This window comes from Lithobates pipiens, unplaced genomic scaffold (assembly GCF_037356315.1).
Source record: "Lithobates pipiens isolate NorthernLeopardFrog02 unplaced genomic scaffold, aLitPip1_a1.2 Scaffold_3, whole genome shotgun sequence".
NCBI lineage: Eukaryota > Metazoa > Chordata > Amphibia > Anura > Ranidae > Lithobates > Lithobates pipiens.
In genome coordinates, this window is record NW_027507790.1 from 105,949,654 (window position 1) to 105,969,732 (window position 20,079).

Here is a 20,079-nt window from a genome sequence, read left to right on the forward strand (position 1 = left end):
TTGCTTGAAGGATACAAAGGTCTCTTTGAAAATTAGTACACTGTCATAATAAATAACAGTGTCTAGCACATTACATAGAACAGGTCTTTGTAGGAAGAATTAGGGATAAAGCCAACATTTAATGCATTTTTATGCATAGTGAAAGTGTGTTTCCATTAGCTAATGTAAGCCTGAGGGTTGAACCAGTCTTTCCTCTTCATTTTCCAACAACATATGTTTTATATGCTCCTCCATTCCACAGATCGCAATGAATGCCTGGAAATTCCCAATGTCTGCAGTCATGGCACATGTGAGGACACACTGGGCAGTTATCGCTGCATATGTAACAACGGCTTTAAGGCATCTCAGGATCGGACTATGTGTATGGGTATGTGGTTCAAAAATTCAGATAACGCCTGAATATGTGCTTATATTTAAATTACATAGTCATATAGTTACATAATTGGGCTGAAAACAGAAACAGAAGTCCATGTAGTTCAACCAATACAGAAAAAAAAATAGAAAATCTCCATACACACAATACTGTACCCACAGCTAATCCAGAGGAAGACAAAAAGGCAAACAAAGCATGATTTAACTTTCTCAAGCGGGGGAAAATATCCTTTCTGATCCCCCAGGAGGCAATAACATTTAAACAACTCTATAAATATGGGCAAGACAGTAGCTAACACGTTTGCCTTGCAGCACAGAGGTCAGGTTTAAAACTGAATTCTAGGTATGGATTGTTTTGCATAGTTACATCGGTCCAGCTTGGGCCAATTTAGGTATACATATTCCATACCTGTGGGATCCCTGTGGGAGCAGAGATTAACTGCAAGAATCATCACTGCAACAGTGATCATCGTTATCTTCCAGGTCCCACACTGAGTGGCTGCTCTGCTTCATAGTAGTCACAGAGGGTCACTCACTCAGCACCAGAATCATTCATAGAACACCCTTAATTTTTTTAATGATTGCAAAGCATTCCCTGATTGGATGAAGTGGAGATTGTGATGTCACCACTCCACTTTATCCAATCAGAGAATGCCATACATTCATTAAGGAAAATGGAAAGTGTTCTGTGAATGACATTGGTGCGATTGAGTGACCCCTTCTGTGCATTAGCAGGGCAGCCACTCAGCATGGGACCCAGAAGACATCAGCGAGTAGTAGTATTTGATATTAAAGGGATTCTATGCTTCCACAGGGATCCTACAGGTATTGCATACTCTAAGCTGAGCCAATGTAACAATGCAAAATAAAATCTATACCTGGAATTTAGCTTTCATTTCCAGCCAGGAACACATCTGCATAAGTACAGACCTAAAGAAGCATATCCATTCCATGTGTCATCCAAAACATCTAAAAAAGGTTGTATGAATGTATTGCTAAAGCTTTCCAACACTGGTTTTAAAACAAGCCAAAAATATCCCAAATCGCTGTCAAAAGTATCCCAAGGGTGTTATATACTTAAAAAAGCACAAAATGAAGCGCAAATAGAGAAGTATTTACATTTATAGAAAAGTATTTAACCAGTTCCCGACCAGCGCACGCTGATGTACGTCGGCAGAATGGCACAGGCAGGCATATTGGCGTACAGGTACGTCCAATCTTTAATGCCGCCCTGCCATCAGGAGCGCGCAGCCAGCGGCGCGCTCGCATGCTGGTCGAGACCCCCGTGAGTCTGTTCGCGGGTCCCGCGGACTTGATCGCCGCAGGCATACCCGCGATCGCCTCACGGGGCGGCTGAATGAGGAAATGCCGTTGTAAACAGCATTTCCCCGTTCTGCCTAGCAACTAGTGACGCTGATCTCTGCTCTATGTGATTGGAGCAGAGATCAGTGTTCACTAAATTAAAGCCCAGCCCCCAACAGTTAGTAACACACCCCTAGGAACCCCTAGGAACACTTAACCCCTACACTGCCACCCACTGGTCAACCTCTTCACTGCCAGTGTCATTTACACAGGAATCACTGCATTTATATAGCAGTGATTGCTGTATAAATGACAATGGTCCCAAAAATGTGTCAAAAATGTCCGATGTGTCCGCCATAATGTCGCAGTCACAATAAAAATCGCTGATCACCACCATTACTAGTAAAAAAAATATATTAATAAAAATGCCATAAAACTATCCCCTATTTTGTAAACGCTATAACTTTTGCGCAAACCAATCAATAATCGCTTATTGCGATTTTTTTTACCAAAAATATGTAGAAGAATACGTATCGGCCTAAACTGAGGGAAATTTTTTTATATATATATATATATTTTTGGGGGATATTTATTATAACAAAAAGTAAAAAATATTGCTTTTTTTTCAAAATTGTCGCTCTATTTTTGTTTATAGCGCAAAAAATAAAAAACCGCAGGGGTGATCAAATACCACCAAAAGAAAGGTCTAGTTGTGGTAAAAAAAAGACGTCAAGCCATGTTGCACGACCGCGCAATTGTCAGCTAAAGTGACGCAGTGCCGAATCGCAAAAAGTGGTCTGGTCTTTGACCAGCAAAATGGTCCGGGGCTGAAGTGGTTAATCAATAAACCTCCTATAAATTGTAAAATGATGGAAAAAAAATTGCCATATGCAGTTTTTTTTTGCAAAGTGTAGCACTACCCCCCTACCCCCCGAAGGAGCTGCTGGTTAGATTTTGGCTTACCGTTACCTTCTGTTCCACCCGTTTCACGTCTAGGGGTGTCCCATGGTAGATGGCCCAGTAACTCGAGAGACTGACAACAGAACCACTTGAATGGATTTTGTTTGCAAAACGTAGACAATGAACAGTCTCTTAAATTGGGATCAGAGGGTTGGAAAGAAAATTCAGGTACTCTTAATGTCAAAGTCAACATGTTGAAGAACTTGCTTACTTTGACCGCATCCAGAGAATAGCCATTCACAACTGGATGTTCACTCAGGTTGGAAAGTCCCTCTCTCACAAGGCCTAAGAGCCAACAAGGTGCTCAATCAGGAACAAGTCTCTGCCACAGACATTGTTGTAGAACATACAAGATAATGTCTCTGCCACAGACGTTGTTGTAGAACACGTAGGGAAACTAAACTTGAAGAACACTCGTAGAATACATGGATCTTTCAGCCAGCTTGGCGATATCCACGAGACCGGATTCTCTTGGGTACTTCAGCCCTTCCAGGCTCTTACTATGAAACCAACCCGTACGTGGTCTTCTTCTGAAGAGTCCTCCCCTCAATTGCTTGAAGTTACTGGGTCTCTCCCAAACCGGAGACGGCACCCAACCACCTCAGAATCTTCCTTTAGTTTTCTTGCCTCGGGCTAGCCAGCCCTGAGATATCAAGATCGGATGGATCCGCACCCCAGGCCATAGCCTTCCTGGGGGCTGGTCAGGAGGACCAGGACCATGAAGTCAGTACATCCTTCTGGACCAGAACCCCCAACCACGTGGCGTCCACATCTTAAATACCCTCTCCCAAAAAGCACAGCAAGAGCGCCACTACTCCAAGAGAGAGTAACTTAAGCACCTAATCAGACCATAGTTCCATGCCTGCCAAAAGAGACAGTACCCCCTGTGGCCAGGCTGAACATCTCACAGTCCAGTCAGACTGATGCTGAAGTCCAAATTTAGACAATTGTACCCAAACCAAACTGCAGTTTAGGCATAACCTTAACTTTGAAAAACGCATAGAGCGTGCTCTTCAGGAGCCGCTGCTACACAAGTATTAAAATAAATATGTTTTGTACTTTTAGGATTACCAACACTTTACAAAAAAAAATGTAAACATGTTTGCAGGACATGTGGGAGATTTTGATGTCCTCCACTAATCCATATTAAGTGAAGGTAACTGGAGGCCTTCCTGTGCTCAGTACTGATAAAAGGGTACATGCTGGAATGGGTAATGGTGTAATTATACCCTTCTGTAACCTCAAAGCCCATAGATGTGTATAAGTATCTTACTGCTTCATGCATAATACGCAGAGGCAAACAAAATGCCAGTGCCAACATCTTTGTGAAATCTGGTTGCTGTAAGGCAATAAGGGCAGTGTACTTTTCCACCTCTGTAAAAACCCTTCTATATACTGTAATCTCTGTGTTATCTCAGAAAGGAGTAATAGACAAGTTGTGGATTTTCAGTTATTATTGGACTACAACTGATTTCATGTTAGCCAACCAGTGATTGATGAAAATGCCGAACTGTCATAAAATGTACTTTAACCACAGCAGGAAGAATGTTTTCTCATGTTTCATGTGTATCTCCTTGGCAGATATTGATGAATGTGAGCGCCAGCCATGTGGAAACGGAACTTGTAAAAACACAGTAGGATCATATAACTGTCTCTGCTATCCTGGATTCGAGCTCACTCATAATAATGACTGTATGGGTACGTTTTTTATGATGCTAATGTGTCTTTGGAGATGTTCATAAGTCTTTGTGGATAACATTGTTAGGATTGCATGCTGTGTGAAACATAAATAAAGCAGTAATATTTATTATTAAATGGCATGCTGTCCTGCCTTGGAAATAACAAGGTTTTTTGTAATTCTAAAAGGAATGCTGCTGTACCCTGTATAATATTAGATTACTGCCAACTAGAAACTATATTCAACAAGATATGAAAAAATGTTTTTTCTGTACATTTTCACTGGCTAGCTGCATTGGTAATGGTACATTCCAAGTATACGATAATTACATGTTTACTAATATCTGCATTATACTACTATTAGATGCTCACCATTCCATACCTTAAATTAATTATAAATATGGAACAAAATCTGGGCCTAGTCAAATATTTCCAGGCAAGATATTGCTCTGTTACTACTGCAGAGATAGGATAAAAGTATTACTGCAGATACCAACCTTTCACATACATATATAGGTTTAGAATATACTGTACATAGTATCAGGGTAGGGGGTATCACTTTTGCATGTACAGCTTTCATGTAATGAGCTTATCAACCTACAATAGTCTTTGTGCATATAGCTGTAAATCTTTGGTTCTATTTAGAAGTTCAGTTTGTCTCTAGTTAAATCTATATCTCATTCCTGAATATGCTAACAGATATGACATTGCCAACAAAGTAACCATCTTTAAAAGAGCCATTTTTTTTTCTTTAGACATTGATGAGTGCAGCTCCTTTACTGGCCAAGTGTGTAGGAATGGACGTTGCTTCAATGAAATTGGTTCTTTCATTTGTTTATGTAATGAAGGTTTTGAACTTACTCTAGATGGAAAGAATTGCATTGGTAAGATTTTTCAGATCTTGGTCTTTAATATCAATGTCAGATATTATTATACACACTCCACAATTGCATGGGTTTTGGCCAATGTCATTGCACAGTCATACCTGCTGCAGTTTAAAATTAAGTCTATACCTTGATTCCCTTCACTTTCTACTTCCTGCCACCTGTTCCTATTTCCTGAGTGCTAAAAGGGAAGGTCTTCCATCTTTAATCACATCATTAGCAGCATGTTTGAATTTTTTGCCAGGTTTAGAAAATCGTAACTGGGTAAAGAATGAGCTATAGAGATGTTTTAGTTCATTTCAAATGCAAAATAGCTTGTGTAACTATTATATATTTTTTAACAAAAGTGGAGTTTACCTTTACATGTACATGCATTCAAAAAGGCTCACCTAATTGCTGGGTGGCTACAATTTGCACCTGGGCATTCAGCTTGTACATACCAATTACATCCCTATTATTGGTAGTATCTTCACATCTAAATCAGTACATGTGACAGTGCAGACCAGTATGTTCAATGTTTCGGGCCCCACCTTCTTTTTGTGTTTTCTGCACTCCTCACATTAGTGCACAGAACAGAATAATGTGGAAAAAAGTGTTTGTTAACTGCTTAGGCAATGTTATTGATTAACCTGCTGCTGTATGCGACTGGCAAACAGGTCACTCAAACTCATGGACAACTGTATATATATTTCACAGATTAGCATGTTAAAAATAGTAGGCATAGGCTTCCCTAAGAAACAAAGTCTATGGAGTCACCTTCCAAATATTGAGTCACACACTGATGATGGTGGGATGAAGTGGAGACAGGCTTCTTTTGAGCCTGCACCTGGTTTCCCTAAAGTAGAACTATAGGCAAAAAAATGTTTTTCATTTTGGATTAAAGGAGGGTTATAACCCCTGTGAATTTTTTTGCCATTGCGTAGATTTTCCTTAATTACCTGTCCATAGCCAAATAGGAAGTGAGGGGAAATCCCTGCAAATGAAGGGAATTCCTTGGTCACCTCCAAGTTACCAGAACTAGTGTCCCTATTGGAAGATTTTCACTCTGTTACTTTTCTGGGGACAACCCAAAATTTTAGATTTTCTTGTGCATTCACTTTCAATAATAATGGTAAACAGGACAAAGAGAGAAGGTGAATCTCCTTAATGGGGACACAGATAGCAATAAAAACTGAAAAGTATTCTAATCCATCTCCACTCTATCCAAAACTTAAAAAAAGCTTTGCCTTTAGTTATACTGGAGAGGGATATAGTGAGTATGGAGCAGTGTATCCTTTTATGAATATACAAACAAAAAGTCTAAGCCCTTGTACACACGGTCGGACATTCTGACAACCAAATCCGTTGGATTTTGTTCGACGGATTTTGTCAAAGTTGTCAGAAAATACGATTGTATATAACGTGATGACGTTATTTCATTATGACGGGACTACGTTCAGGCTAGTAGCCAATAGCTTTGGTCTAGGAATTTGATCTGAGCATGCGTGGCACTTTGTCCGTCGGAGTAGGCTACACATGATCGGAGTATGTCTGATCGGAGCATTTTGTCGGAAAATTTTACGGACAAGTTGGAAAACTTGGTCCATCGGATACTTCGACGGAAACAGTCCGATGGAGACCACACACAGTCGGATTATCCGACAAAACGGTCCGATAGGACACATTCCGTCGGAATCTCCGACCGTGTGTACAAGGGCTAAGAGGTGTTTGCAAGGAACATTAATAAGGAGGTGTAGATTCTGTCATATGACACTCTAGAGTCATCGAGTCATTGGATCAATCCACTATTTACATCTGATAATCTGAGATATGAATACTAGAGTTCCTAATCATCAGAAAAAAGAAAAGTCCAAAAACGTTCAGAGAATGGAGTAGGTGCTTTTTGGTCAGAATTGAATGAAAGGACCAGAACAGGGTAGTTTGCATTCAGAGTCCTATGAGGCTCTCAACAGGAAACAAAAGATTAGCTTGGTTTAAAACCAAGAAAGCAAATCAAATTTCCAGGAAAAGTACCAAGCGTCATAAACAGAAACCTTTCGCTTAGATACCCAGTGGAATTGGCACTTGACTCCTGACTCCTATCAGACACACTGGACAGCTACCACTTGCCATAGGCATACAACTAATCAAACACATGCCTGGGGAGGAGGAGGAGGTGCTGATATGAAAGCCAACCACACCCAGCTGTGCTGGGTGTCATCTCTCTGGCGGGTGTCACCTGGGTGTGGCCCACACCCCCCTCCCCCCTAGCGACACCACTGAAACAGACACAGTTGGAAAACTAGAATTTTCAAAAGGAGGCCAGCAAAAGCAGCTCTTCTGCTTCCCTATCAATTAATAAAATTCATTATAAGATCTGTAGTGCAAGCTTCTGTCAATGGCTTACTTATCTATTTTGTTTTTTGTCTTGTGTGTTTTTTAAGATATCAATGAATGCATTGCTTATCCTGGCTCTTGTGCTCCTGGTACTTGTCAGAATTTAGAAGGCTCATTCAGATGTATATGTCCTGTGGGATACGAAGTTCAAGGTGATAACTGCTTAGGTAAGTTCTGATAATACTTTAATACTCATCAGCAGTTCCCTCTATTTAAATGATGTAGTATATATCTGAGATATCAAAAATAAACTTTTTCCAACAAACACCAAAATCTTCATACATCTTGGATGAGAGTGTATCAACTCAATGAACAGTCGAAATGTTCAGCATTAAAGAGAGAACCAAATTGCCACGGGGTCCAGGATGTTAATGGGAATCTGGGCTTTCTGTGATGACCAAGAGTCCTTTAGCAAGAGGATATCCAGGACTCCTCCCTAGTCTTACAGGCTGGCATCCATCATGAGAACCTTCCAATTTGAGGGGAGAAGGAATTTTCCCTGATTTCATTGCTGGATGGGATAGTCTGGCCTTGTTGGTCAAACGTATGTGGCAATCCAGAGACCGATTGTCCCACGCAGCCAGAATATTGTGTTGTAACAGGATAACAGTATTGTCTTAAATTATGCTGGTGTCAGACCCAGAGCCCACATACAAAAACAAATAGAGGTGTGGCTCCTGCACTAAAGGGACCAAAAAATGTGAGTAGAGAGACAGGTGTTTTTTTTCCTGGTAAGACCAGGACCAGATACTTCAAGTAGTGAGTTGGATTCAGGGTGGATTTCTGAAGAATGAGGTAACATCTGTATTTTTGCAGAGTCTGCACTGTCTGCTGGACATTGGCTGACAGAACATGGGCTGCTCCTTTAGAGGGAGATAGTCCAGATTGGAGATTATCCTGACTTTCATGGGCTTTGAGGCCCAAGTTTGTGAGCACCTGGTTTTGACATGGGGTCAGAAGCCTGAGAGGGATGAAAGGAATTATTAGTCTCAGGAGCAGAAGGCTTACCTGTAAATGTCCTTGTCTTTTTTTCTGTGGAAGGATGTACAAAAAAGGCCTTTCTCTTCAAAAGGCTTCCTATCAAGATTTTTGCACAGGAATTCTGCAGTTTAGCTTTTTAACCAAAAATGTTTATACATTTTTGAGTACAAGTATATAAATAAATAAAAAAATAGAGAAACAAGCCAGTATACAATAATGTCAATACATTGCATATTCAATAGGACACTCTTTTGTAGATATTATTGCATGTTCTAATAACAATGACTTTTACTAACATTAACTGGAGAGCCTGAGGGAGTATTGTAAACTGGAATAGGTACTACAAAAAGCCTGTCACCCCAAACGGGAGCAAACTGTGAGCAGGCTATCTCAATATGATCTCAGGATCTATGGTTGCGGCCCAGCTCTTGGCCAACAGTAGCAAAGTAAAGCATCCTAGTATAATACTATTACCCTTATCAAATGACGCATTGACAGAGGGAGGAAAGGCTACCTGTGATTCGAGGATACAGGTAGGCTTGTATACCTAGTAGATGTGTAATCAGAAACCAAATAACCAAACAAACATCAGAAACAGATCAGCAGTGTCATGTTCAATACCTCTGCAATGTTAATATAATTTCACCAAAAGATACTATTAATTATCCAATACTCCGGTATGACTTGTTAGTAGAATATCAACCCTAGAGGTTCTAGTAAGATGAGGTCCAACTATCCCAGAATTTATGGAAGGTACTTGCTCTTCCTTCCTTATAGGCTAATAATTTATCCATTAGGCTTTGTGAGTTCACTCTATGAATAACTTCTGCTATGCTTGGGGGAGTGGCGGATCTCCATTTGGCTGCTATTGATATACGAGCCGCATAAAGAATGTTTACTACCACTTTCCGTTGTCTATATGGGAAAGAATCTATCCCCAAACTTAACAGTGCTAGTTCTGGGGAGGGGTTACACTTGGATTGAATCATTTTCGATATAAGAGAGAAAACGTCTCCCCAAAATTGTTTCAGAGCCTTGCATAGCCACAGGACATGTAGTAGGTTACCTGTGTGATTGCAATGTCTCCAGCATAAGTGAGGGAGAGCCGGGTTCATGGTGTGTAGATGCATTGGAGTTAGGTACCATCTATGGAGGATCTTATGGGAGTTATACCAATGATCTACACATGCCGAAGATCTATTGTTATATTTAATAGCTGCTAACCATTGTGGAAGCGCAAAGGATCTACCGTATATACTCGAGTATAAGCCGAGATTTTCAGCCTCTTTTTTGAGGCTGAAAGTGCCCCCCTCGGCTTATACTCGAGTCATCGCTGTCTGCCTGCTCGATCAGCGTGTCGAGCAGACAGACAGCGGCCATTCTATAATTCAAAAGCCGCGCCTCCGGCTCCGCCTTCGCCTGTGATAGGCGGAACACTGAATTTCCCAGCAGCCTGTGTTCCGCCTATCACGGACATCGTCTCATCCTCGTACTACGGACGAGGATGAAAGGATGTCCGTGATAGGCGGAACACAGACTGCTGGGAAATTGTGTTCCGCCTATCACAGACAGGGAGGCGCGGCATTTGAACAGGGGAATGGGCGCCGACGAAGAGCGGTGATCCTGGGACGGGACCGGACGGAGGCTCGGCTCGGGACGGGACGGGACCGGACGGAGTCTCGGGACGGGACCGGACGGAGGCTCGGGACGGGACGGGACCGGACGGAGGCTCGGCTCGGGACGGGACGGGACCGGACGGAGGCTCGGGACACAGGTAGGCTGGACACACAAGGCCACACACACACACACACACACACACACACACACACACACACACACACACACGGATGGATGGATGGACACACACACAGGGATGGATGGATGGATGGATGGACACACACACACACAGGGATGGATGGATGGATGGATGGACACACACACACACAGGGATGGATGGATGGATGGACACACACACAGGGATGGATGGATGGATGGACACACACACACACAGGGATGGATGGACACACACACACACAGGGATGGATGGATGGATGGACACACACACAGGGATGGACAGGCATATCTCACCCTCGGCTTATACACGAGTCAATAGGTTTCCCAGTTTTTTGGGGGTAAATTGGGGGCCTCGGCTTATACTCGGGTCGGCCTATACTCGAGTATATACGGTACCTATTTCCGCCTCCCACTTTAGCATAGATGAGAGTTTGGAATGCACGGTATGGAAGTTGGAAAATTTGTAACACAGTGATATGCCTTTAACATGTGGACCACTTTTGTTCCTTAGGTAATCCCAAATTTTTAAAGGTAGTAATATAGATGTAATTGGATTTTCCATGTGGTAGTGTTTAATTTGTTGTATCATAAAGGTGTCTAATGCGGTGGGTTGCCGTAATTCATCAATGGTATAGTGGATGCCCTTTTGTTTCCAATGATGTGTAGAGAAGTTTTCTATAAGGTAAGCATATGTTGTCAGGGGTATATTAAGGGCATGGAGAGTTTCATCTGGAAATGTATTTTTTGTTAACAGGGACCAGGCTTCTAGCGTTGCTTGGATTGCAGATCAGCTTTTGAGCCAACGTATTCTTCTACTTTAGAAAGCGGCTCATTCTAGATATCTCGCTGAGTGTGTCTGCTAAACTGTTAATGCAGTAGTGCAAAGCCAACGGCAGGAGCCCCAGGTGCTGGCGGACAGATGGAACTGCCAAGTCCCGAACCATGCACTTAGTCCAGACAGCAAGGGTCTAGAAGATTGCCATAGAAGCAACTCTAAAGCCCCATACACACGATAGGACTTTGTACAAACTTTCCCTTGGATTTTTGTACAAAGGGCGTCGGCCCTGAACTTGTATTGCATACACACAGCAGGACTTTTTCAGCCAACTTTCACCAAACCACGTGGTTTTTCTGCTCTTTACCGCCACCTTTGGTCAACTTCTGTATTGTTGTCTGATCTTTTGCATTGGTTCTGAGCATGCCTGCTTGCACTTTGTACAAAAGTCCTATGGTTTTCTGTACACACGATCAGACTTTGCTCCATCGGACTTTTGTTGCCAGAAAGTTTGTCCGTTCGCACAGCCAACTAAAGTCTGATGAAAACCAAAAAAGTTTGTCCGATGGAGCGTACACACGGTCGGATGTTGCTCCAAAACAGCTAATTTGCATGTTTGTTGTCAAAAAGTCTGATCGTGTGTATGGGCCTTAAGTTTGGTCGGGTGAGAACTGCCAGAGAGAACAAGTCCTTAAAAGAGGTCTTCTAACCTCTTGTCTACCAAGTCGTTAAAAACAAGAAAATCCTCAACAGGGACTGATATGGTTTTTATTTTTAAGAAATCGCTGCCTCCACTGCAGATACTGCCCCTTTTTAAAGGAATACATTCTCAATAGGTTATTGCTGTTAAACATTTAGGAGGGTGAGGCTGGTCATCGTAAAAAAATGAGCTCTAAAGCCTCATACACACGATAGGACTTTGTACAAACTTTCCCTTGGATTTTTGTACAAAGGGCGTCGGCCCTGAACTTGTATTGCATACGCACAGCAGGACTTTTTCAGCCAACTTTCACCAAATCACATGGTTTTTGTGCTCTTTATCGCCACCTTTGGCCAACTTCTGTATTGTTGTCTGATCTTTTGCATTGGTTCCGAGCATGCCTGTTTGTACTTTGTACAAAAGTCCTATGGTTTTCTGTACACACGATCAGACTTTGCTCCATCTGACTTTTGTTGCCAGAAAGTTTGTCCGTTCACACAGCCAACAAAAATCAGATGAAAAACAAAAAAGTTTGTCCGATGGAGCATATACATGGTTGGATGTTGCTCCAAAACAGCTAATTTGCATGTTTGTTGTCAAAAAGTCTGATTGTGTGTATGGACCTTTGGAATGAGTGAACTGGGAAAGTCATGCAGGTTTGAGCATTCTTAAGCCTCATACACACGATAGGACTTTGTACAAACTTTCCCTTGGATTTTTGTACAAAGGGTGTCGGCCTTGAACTTGTATTGCATACACACAGCAGGACTTTTTCAGCCAACTTTCACCAAATCATGTGGTTTTTCTGCTCTTTACCACCACCTTTGGTCAACTTCTGTCTTGTTGTCTGATCTTTTGCATTGGTTCTGAGCATGCCTGTTTGTACTTTGTACAAAAGTCCTATGGTTTTCTGTACACACGATCAGACTTTGTGCCATCTGACTTTTGTTGCCAGAGAGTTTGTCCGTTCGCACAGCCAACAAAAGTCAGATGAAAACCAAAAAAGTTTGTCCGATGGAGCATACACACGGTCGGATGTTGCTCCAAAACAGCTAATTTGCATGTTTGTTGTCAAAAAGTCTGATCGTGTGGCGGTAAAGAGCAGAAAACCATGTGATTTGGTGAAAGTTGTCTGAAAAAGTCCTGCTGTGTGTATGCAATACAAGTTCAGGGCCGACGCCCTTTGTACAAAAATCCAAGGGAAAGTTTGTACAAAGTCCTATCGTGTGTATGAGGCTTAAGTCAGACTGCTCTAGGGCAAGGCCTCAATGAGGGTATCCTTAAAGCTGGGAGAGATCCCAGTGTCTCTCCCAGATCTGAGATCCCCAAAAGCAGAGGATGTGCTATCCTCAATTCCTTCTCAATGAGCACAGCATCTGTAAGGGGAAAATAAGCTTATAGATGTAACTGTATGCTTCACATCTCATTTTAACACAATCCCATATATAATTAGTCCATAAGGTTGAGATCTCCTCATCTTGCAGTACAAATGTCTTAACTATATGACAATGTTTTGCTACTTGCTATTGGACACAATGGATGTTAAAATGGATCATATACTGTATGTTACTGCAAAATTGGCAATAGATTCTGTTTTAGTGCCATTTAATTTGAATAGTACACAACAATGTTACTACAATAGCAGGCAACACTCCATCATTGCAATGGTTCTACCTTAACAGTGCACCTAAAGCACAACACATTGCTTGTGAATGGGCACACACAGCAACGCACATCCCCTTCTCAGACATGACCCATTATGTTGAGCAAGGTCTTCTAGCAGTTTAAAATGTTTGGCACTTAGTGGTTTCCTGTAGAGAAAAGACAGGTTTTTTTTTTATGTATAAACTAACCAAAGATTTACATAGAGGGTGCTTGGCCAGCTTCCTTCCCACTGGCTATAAGTTTCTGAATCAGCTGTTCAGCTTGTTTTCTCATTGCCTTAAAAAAAAAAAAAAAAGATTCCCTGGCTAGTTCTCTTTGCAGGGCCTCTGACTGGAGGGAATTGTTATTTTTATTTGGGCTGTTATATAGAAAGAAAAAGTTGTCGTCCACGACCAGATAAAGTTTAGCTGTATTTTTTCTACTGCTGGAAAGAAGTTTAAATCTAATACCTGTTCCTAAATGAAACACAAGTCACAATTATCATTTTCCCTGAATGTTTTAATTATTTTTTACCAGTGATCCTGATGTACATTCATAATGTTGCTCTCATTCGCACAATGCTTCTGTGATTACATAACTACAAAATATTTGAGATAAGAAGCCTTTATTTCTTACACAAAATCTTTCAATATAACTACTTATACCTGTGCCAGCCTAGGAATGTAAAGCAGCTATTGAACACCATAATTATGTGATCAAAATTAAAGTTTTCTGAAACCAGTGGCATAATTACATGTTTAACCACTTAATCCCCAGCAGAATTGCCCCTTTAATGACCAGAGCACTTTTTACAATTTGACACTGTGCTGCTTTAACTGGTAATTGTGCGGTTATGCAATGCTGTACTCAAACAAAATTTGTGTCCTTTTTTCCAACAAATAGCCCTTTCTTTTGGTGGTATTTGATTGCCTCTGCAATTTTTATTTTTTTGCGATATAAAAGGAAAAAAAACACAAATGTTGGCAAAAAATTATATTTTCTACTTTTTGTTATAAAAAAAAGACCCAACAAACTCTATTTTAGTCATACATTTAGGCCAAAATGCGTTCAGCCATATGTCTTTGGTAAAAAAAAGTGTCAATAAGCGTATATTTATTAGTTTGCGCAAAAGTTATAGCGTCTACAAACTAGGGTACATTTTTGCTGGAATTTACGCAGCTTTTGTTTTTGAATGCCTATCTCATTTCTTGAGGTGCTAAAATGGCATGGCAGTACAAACCCCCCTCAAATGACCCCATTTTGGAAAGTAAACACCCCAAGGAATTTTTTTTTTTACATAAGTCATTGAAAAATGACAAAATGACAAAAAAAATGTACACAATGTTGTCACTTAATGATATATTGCTCACACATGCCATGGTTATATGTGGAATTACACCCCAAAATACATTCTGATGCTTCTCCTGAGTACGGGAATACCACATGTGTGAGACTTTTTGGGAGCCTAGTCCCAAAAACCAATCAGGACTTTTAAGGGTGTAAATTTTTGATTTCAATAGTCACTGCCTATCACAGTTTTGGAGGCCATGAAATGCCAAGATAGCACAACACCCCCCCCCCCCCCCCCAAACTACCCCATTTTGGAAATTTAACACCCCAAGCTATTTGCTAAGAGGCATGTTGAGTATTTTGCAGATTTTGCTTTTTGTCACAAAGTTTTGAAAATTGAAAAAAGAAATAAAAATAAATTTTCCTTTTCTTTCTTCATTTTCAAAAACAAATGAGAGCTGCAAAATACTCACCATGCCTTGTATAATACCTTGGGGTGTCTACTTTTCAAAATGCGGTCATTTGTGGGGGTTGTGCTATCTGGACATTCCAGGGCATCCGTAACTGTGATAGGTAGTAAGGAGTAAAATCCCCATTTTACAACCTTAGAAAGCCTGAAGGCGGTGATTGGTTTTTGGGGTCCTGTACGCGGATAGGCTCCCAAAAGTCCAACACATGTGCTATCCCTGTACTCAGGAGAAGCAACATAATGTACTTTGGGGGTGTAATTCCACATATAACCATGCCATATTTGAACAATATATAATTTAGTGACAACTTTTTGTTAAAAAAAAAGTTAAAAATAAATTTTCCCGAAACTTGTGGCAAAATATACAATTTTCCATGGACTCAACATGACTCTTAGCAAATAGCTTGAAGTGTGCTATTTTTTTAGGGGGCCTCTGAAACTGTAGGTAATGAGGAGGTAAAATCACCATTTTACGCCCTTACAAATTCCGAATGCAGTGATTGGTTTTTGGGGTCCTGTACATGGCTAGGCTCCCAAAAAGTCTCACACATGTGGCATTGACGTACTCAGGAGAAGCAGCAGAATGTATTTTGGGGTGTAATTTCACACATGCCCATGGAATGTTTGAGCAATATATAATTTAATGACAACTTTGTGCAAAAAAAATACAGAATACTGTATTGCACCAATCTTGAAACTAGACATAGGGACCTGCTTCGAATGAAGCCAGCATCTTCCCTAGCAACCTCATGCCAAGGCAAATGGAAGAACCCTTCTTCGCCTCGACCACCTGGACTAGCTTCCTTATAGCCTTGATTTTGCCTAAGGAAAAAATAATCCTTACTGATCACAAGGATGATTTCTATAGATTGAGAATCCAGCCCAGATTACCGACTGTACTGGACACCCTGGCCTCTTAGTCTAGCTAGTACTGGGGCCAGAACTTTTGTAAATACCCAGGGAGCGGCTAACCTGAACGGCAAGGCCGCCAACTCAAACTGGCGCTGTTCCACCCAAAAAAGCAGAAATTTCTGATGAGCCGGGAAAATTAGCACAAATAGATATTCATCTTTGATGTCTATTGAGGCAAAAACTTCTCCTCCCCATAGGGTGGATACGACTGACCGGACTGACTCCACGTGACAGGAGCAGATGCTTAGGAAGCAATTTGGATCTTTGAGATCTAAAAATGGGTCTGACATCTCCAATTGGTTTCTGTACCATGAAGGTATTTGAATAAAACCACATACCCTGCTTCTTCTGAGGGGGTCTCCTAGATTACACCATGAGACATCAATTCCGCCTGGCCTGACATCCCTCTCAAGAAGGGCGCCCAGGCTCAAGGCTTCCAAAACTTCTGAGCCTCTTCCGCAACTCTCGAGTAAGGGGCGTCGGGGCCCGTGCAGTACCTGGCTTGGTCTGCCGGCGAGCGAGTTCTCCTTCACTGGAGGGGAGGGCCGCTCAAAGCGATTTAGCGCCAGACATAATGGCTTACTTTCATAGGGTCTTTGGGGAGTAGCCTAGAGTTACCACAGAGATGATCGACCTATCAAGGATCTCTGCTTGCCAAGCCCCTGAAAAAACCATAGAAATCTTCCCCCACCTTCATCAAGCAGGGGCACCCCATCATAAGGAGGCCTTGGGACTTTGTTTTGTAGGCTTCTTCCCTGAGGCAGTTCCATAGTTGTATGCAAATAAACATAGGTAAATAGTTCCAAAAGAAGTACACACGTATAAATACGCCTTTATGGAAGCGTGTGTTCATGGAAGCATGGTCCATACAAATATGCTTTTAGGCAAAAAATGAAAAGTGCACGCTGTACAGCCGCATCCACATAACGCAAAGCTGAGGACAAATGTCTTCAGTAACATAAACAGGGGGAGATTGGAAACAGCTGCAACTGACAATCCCAACAACTCATCCTGATTAGCCAACTTTGTTCTCTCTGGGGAGGAAGGTACTGTGGAGACATGACTAGAATCCTCAGAGCCTGATGGAGATGCCTTAGGAGCCTTTCTTTGAGGTGTCTGTACCCTTCTTGGAAGGCACAGTCCTAAGCACCAAAGCAGAGGTACTAAAGTAAACAGCGCACCACCTGCTGAACTATAGTCCAGCAAAGAAAAGCTGTTATTAATGCTCAGCCTGATGCTCAGTAAATGTGTACTGGGAATGCCTGTTTGCACCAGCTTTACCTTACTGCTCCTGTGTCTATTCAGCCAGCTGCACTGTATGCTCCAAGGCTCATTTATGGGCTCGGCAGCCCTGCGCCTGCAATGTGGGATACATGTGGACGTCGCATCCCGCACATGGTGCATCGCTAAGCCACGCCCCATTCTGTCCCCCAACACAACCCTCCTTACTTTTAAAATGTACGATTCCCACACGCGGGTGCTGTTCAGATCTGCCGTTTGGCAGGTCCAGCGTGAGGGTAGAGGATAGAAGGGGAAACATATAGGAACAAACATGGGGAGCCGCTGTAAGCTATCTGTTGTAGCCCCCAACATCTTTGCTCCCCAGGGGGGAGAAGCTGCAGTAAGGTGCTAACTTTTCATGAAATATCCAAGAATTCCCCCCTGTAATCTCCTCCTGATGGCTGAAACTAAGCATGCTGTCTGCTGCTGACACAGGGTGAGATCTGAGGAGCATGAAAAAGGTATGTGCATTTTACCCCTCTAGTAGAGAAATTAGGCATGACAACATTTACTCACAGAAGAAATCCATAGGTAGACTTAAAAGTTCCTAGGATTCTTCATTTACCTGATCCCCCCGCAGGATTCTGCTGATATCAGGCAGATCCAACCTTCACCCATCACAGCGGGCTGCGTTTAGTAAACCTTCAAAGACCGAGTCCCTTTTTATCAGGATTCCACTCCCTTGGACCTGTATAGCACCCCTCCAGGAAAGCTTTATGGTCATGTGAGCATGACCAAATCACTGGGTGCTGGGGTCCAGCCCTCCAAAGAGAGGCATTACAGGCAAAGCCTTGTTCTTCTAATATGAGGCCCAGGTACCATCCACTTTGGCCTCAGTGGCACTTTGGATGGATCCAGTCTGTAGAGGCAATCTGTAGTTAAAATCCAGTAATGATCCCTCCAGCGGAACTCTTCAGAGCACATCTTCACTCATGACCAACACCTTAGCCACTGGCGAAAAAACTGAGGTGCTCCCGGTATGGGAGGGATTATATAGGGAGTGAACTTCCTGTTTTGGATGTGCCAGTGTCCATCACCTGAAGGTGGCCTATAACCCACATAGTAATTACTATGGTGTTTTGTGTCCTGTGATGTACGATAAAGAAATATAAAATATTCCATGGACTCAACATGCCTATCGGCAAATAGTTTGAGGTGTCTACTTTCCAAAAAGGGTCAATTGGGGGGGTTTTGAACTGTCCTGGCATTTTTTGCACAACATTAGAAGCTTACATCCCACATCACGCACTCTTCTAACCGCTTGAAGACAAAGCCCATTCTAACACTTTTTTCTAGAAAATTACTTTGAATCCCCAAACATTATATATTTTTTTAAAGTAAAGGCCCTACAGATTAAAATAGTGGGTGTTGCACTTTTTTTTTCACACAATATTTGCACAGCAATTTTTCAAACACAATTTTTTTGCAAAAAAATTCACTTTTTTAAAATTTTAATGCACTAAAACACACTATATTGCTGAAATATTTGATGAAATAAAAAAGATGATCTTATGCCAAGTACATGGATACCAAACACAACATACTTTAAAATTGCACACAAATGTGCAGCGGCTACAAACTACATACATTTTTAAAAGTCTTTAAAAGCCTTTACAGGTTACCACTTTAGATTTACAGAGGAGGTCTACTGCTATAATGACTGCCCTCGATCTGATGTTCATGGAGATACCTCACATGCATGGTGCAATTGCTGTTTACATATGACACCAGACCGACGCTTGCGTTTGCCTTTGCGCGACCACAGGGGGACGGTGTGCTTTTTTTAAATCATTGTTTATTTTTTATTTTTATTTTTTTACACTGTTCCTTTCATTTTTTTACCTTTTTTTTAATATTTTATATTGTTATCTCAGGGAATGTAAATATCCCCTATGATAACAATAGGTAGTGACAGGTACTCTTTTTGAAAAAATTAGGGTCTATTAGACCCTAGATCTCTGCTCTGCCCTCAAAGCATCTGACCACACCAAGATTGGTGTGATAAAATGCTCTCCCAATTTCCCAATGGCACTGTTAATATCCGGCTAAACTTAAGTCATGTGAAATCACATCCTACGACATTGGAGTCGCTGATTTACGTATCGCTGTTGCTTTCAAGATGCTGCAGCTGAATGGCATACCTGAAAAGCAAACAATGGTAACAATAAAACATTAACTCGATAAAACAACAATCTGTGCCAAAAAAAGAGTAAACAATATATGCCAAAGTATGGGGGCAATTCGCCCCTAATGTTAGGGGCAAATCGCCCCTCCACCCCTTCCCCCATGCTTTGACATGCTCTTTTTTTAACAGTGATGATGAAATCACCTCCTACAAACGCTGTTGCTGCCAGAATAAATAAACTCGTGCTGCAGCTGAATGCCGTACCTGCAAAGCAAATAACAGTTAACAACAAAACAAAGTAATATTACAGCTTAACAGTAATGCCGCATACACACGATCAGACTATCCGGCAGACTTGGTCCGACGGACCCTGGTCCGCCAGACAATCTGCCCGTGTGTGGGCTCCGGCGGACTTTTTTTTCCCAAAAGTCCGGCGGACTTAGAAAGTAGTTTTGACTCAAAAATTGTCCGCCGGACTGAGTGCTAGTCCACTGGACTTTTGAAATGAACGGACTTTCCCGCACACGGAGAAAAGTC

General features: G+C 41.8%; 1 protein-coding gene across 1 annotated transcript in view; it reads left to right on the plus strand.

Annotated features, from left to right (window-relative positions):
• The window catches only part of FBN2 (fibrillin 2), a 298,207-nt gene that overhangs the window by 227,054 nt on the left and 51,074 nt on the right, over positions 1-20,079 (plus strand). The window contains exons 45-48 of the mRNA XM_077462139.1: positions 242-367; positions 4,216-4,332; positions 5,067-5,195; positions 7,619-7,738. Coding sequence (XP_077318265.1) covers positions 242-367; positions 4,216-4,332; positions 5,067-5,195; positions 7,619-7,738 — 492 coding nt within the window. The remainder of the gene's footprint in view (positions 1-241; positions 368-4,215; positions 4,333-5,066; positions 5,196-7,618; positions 7,739-20,079) is intronic.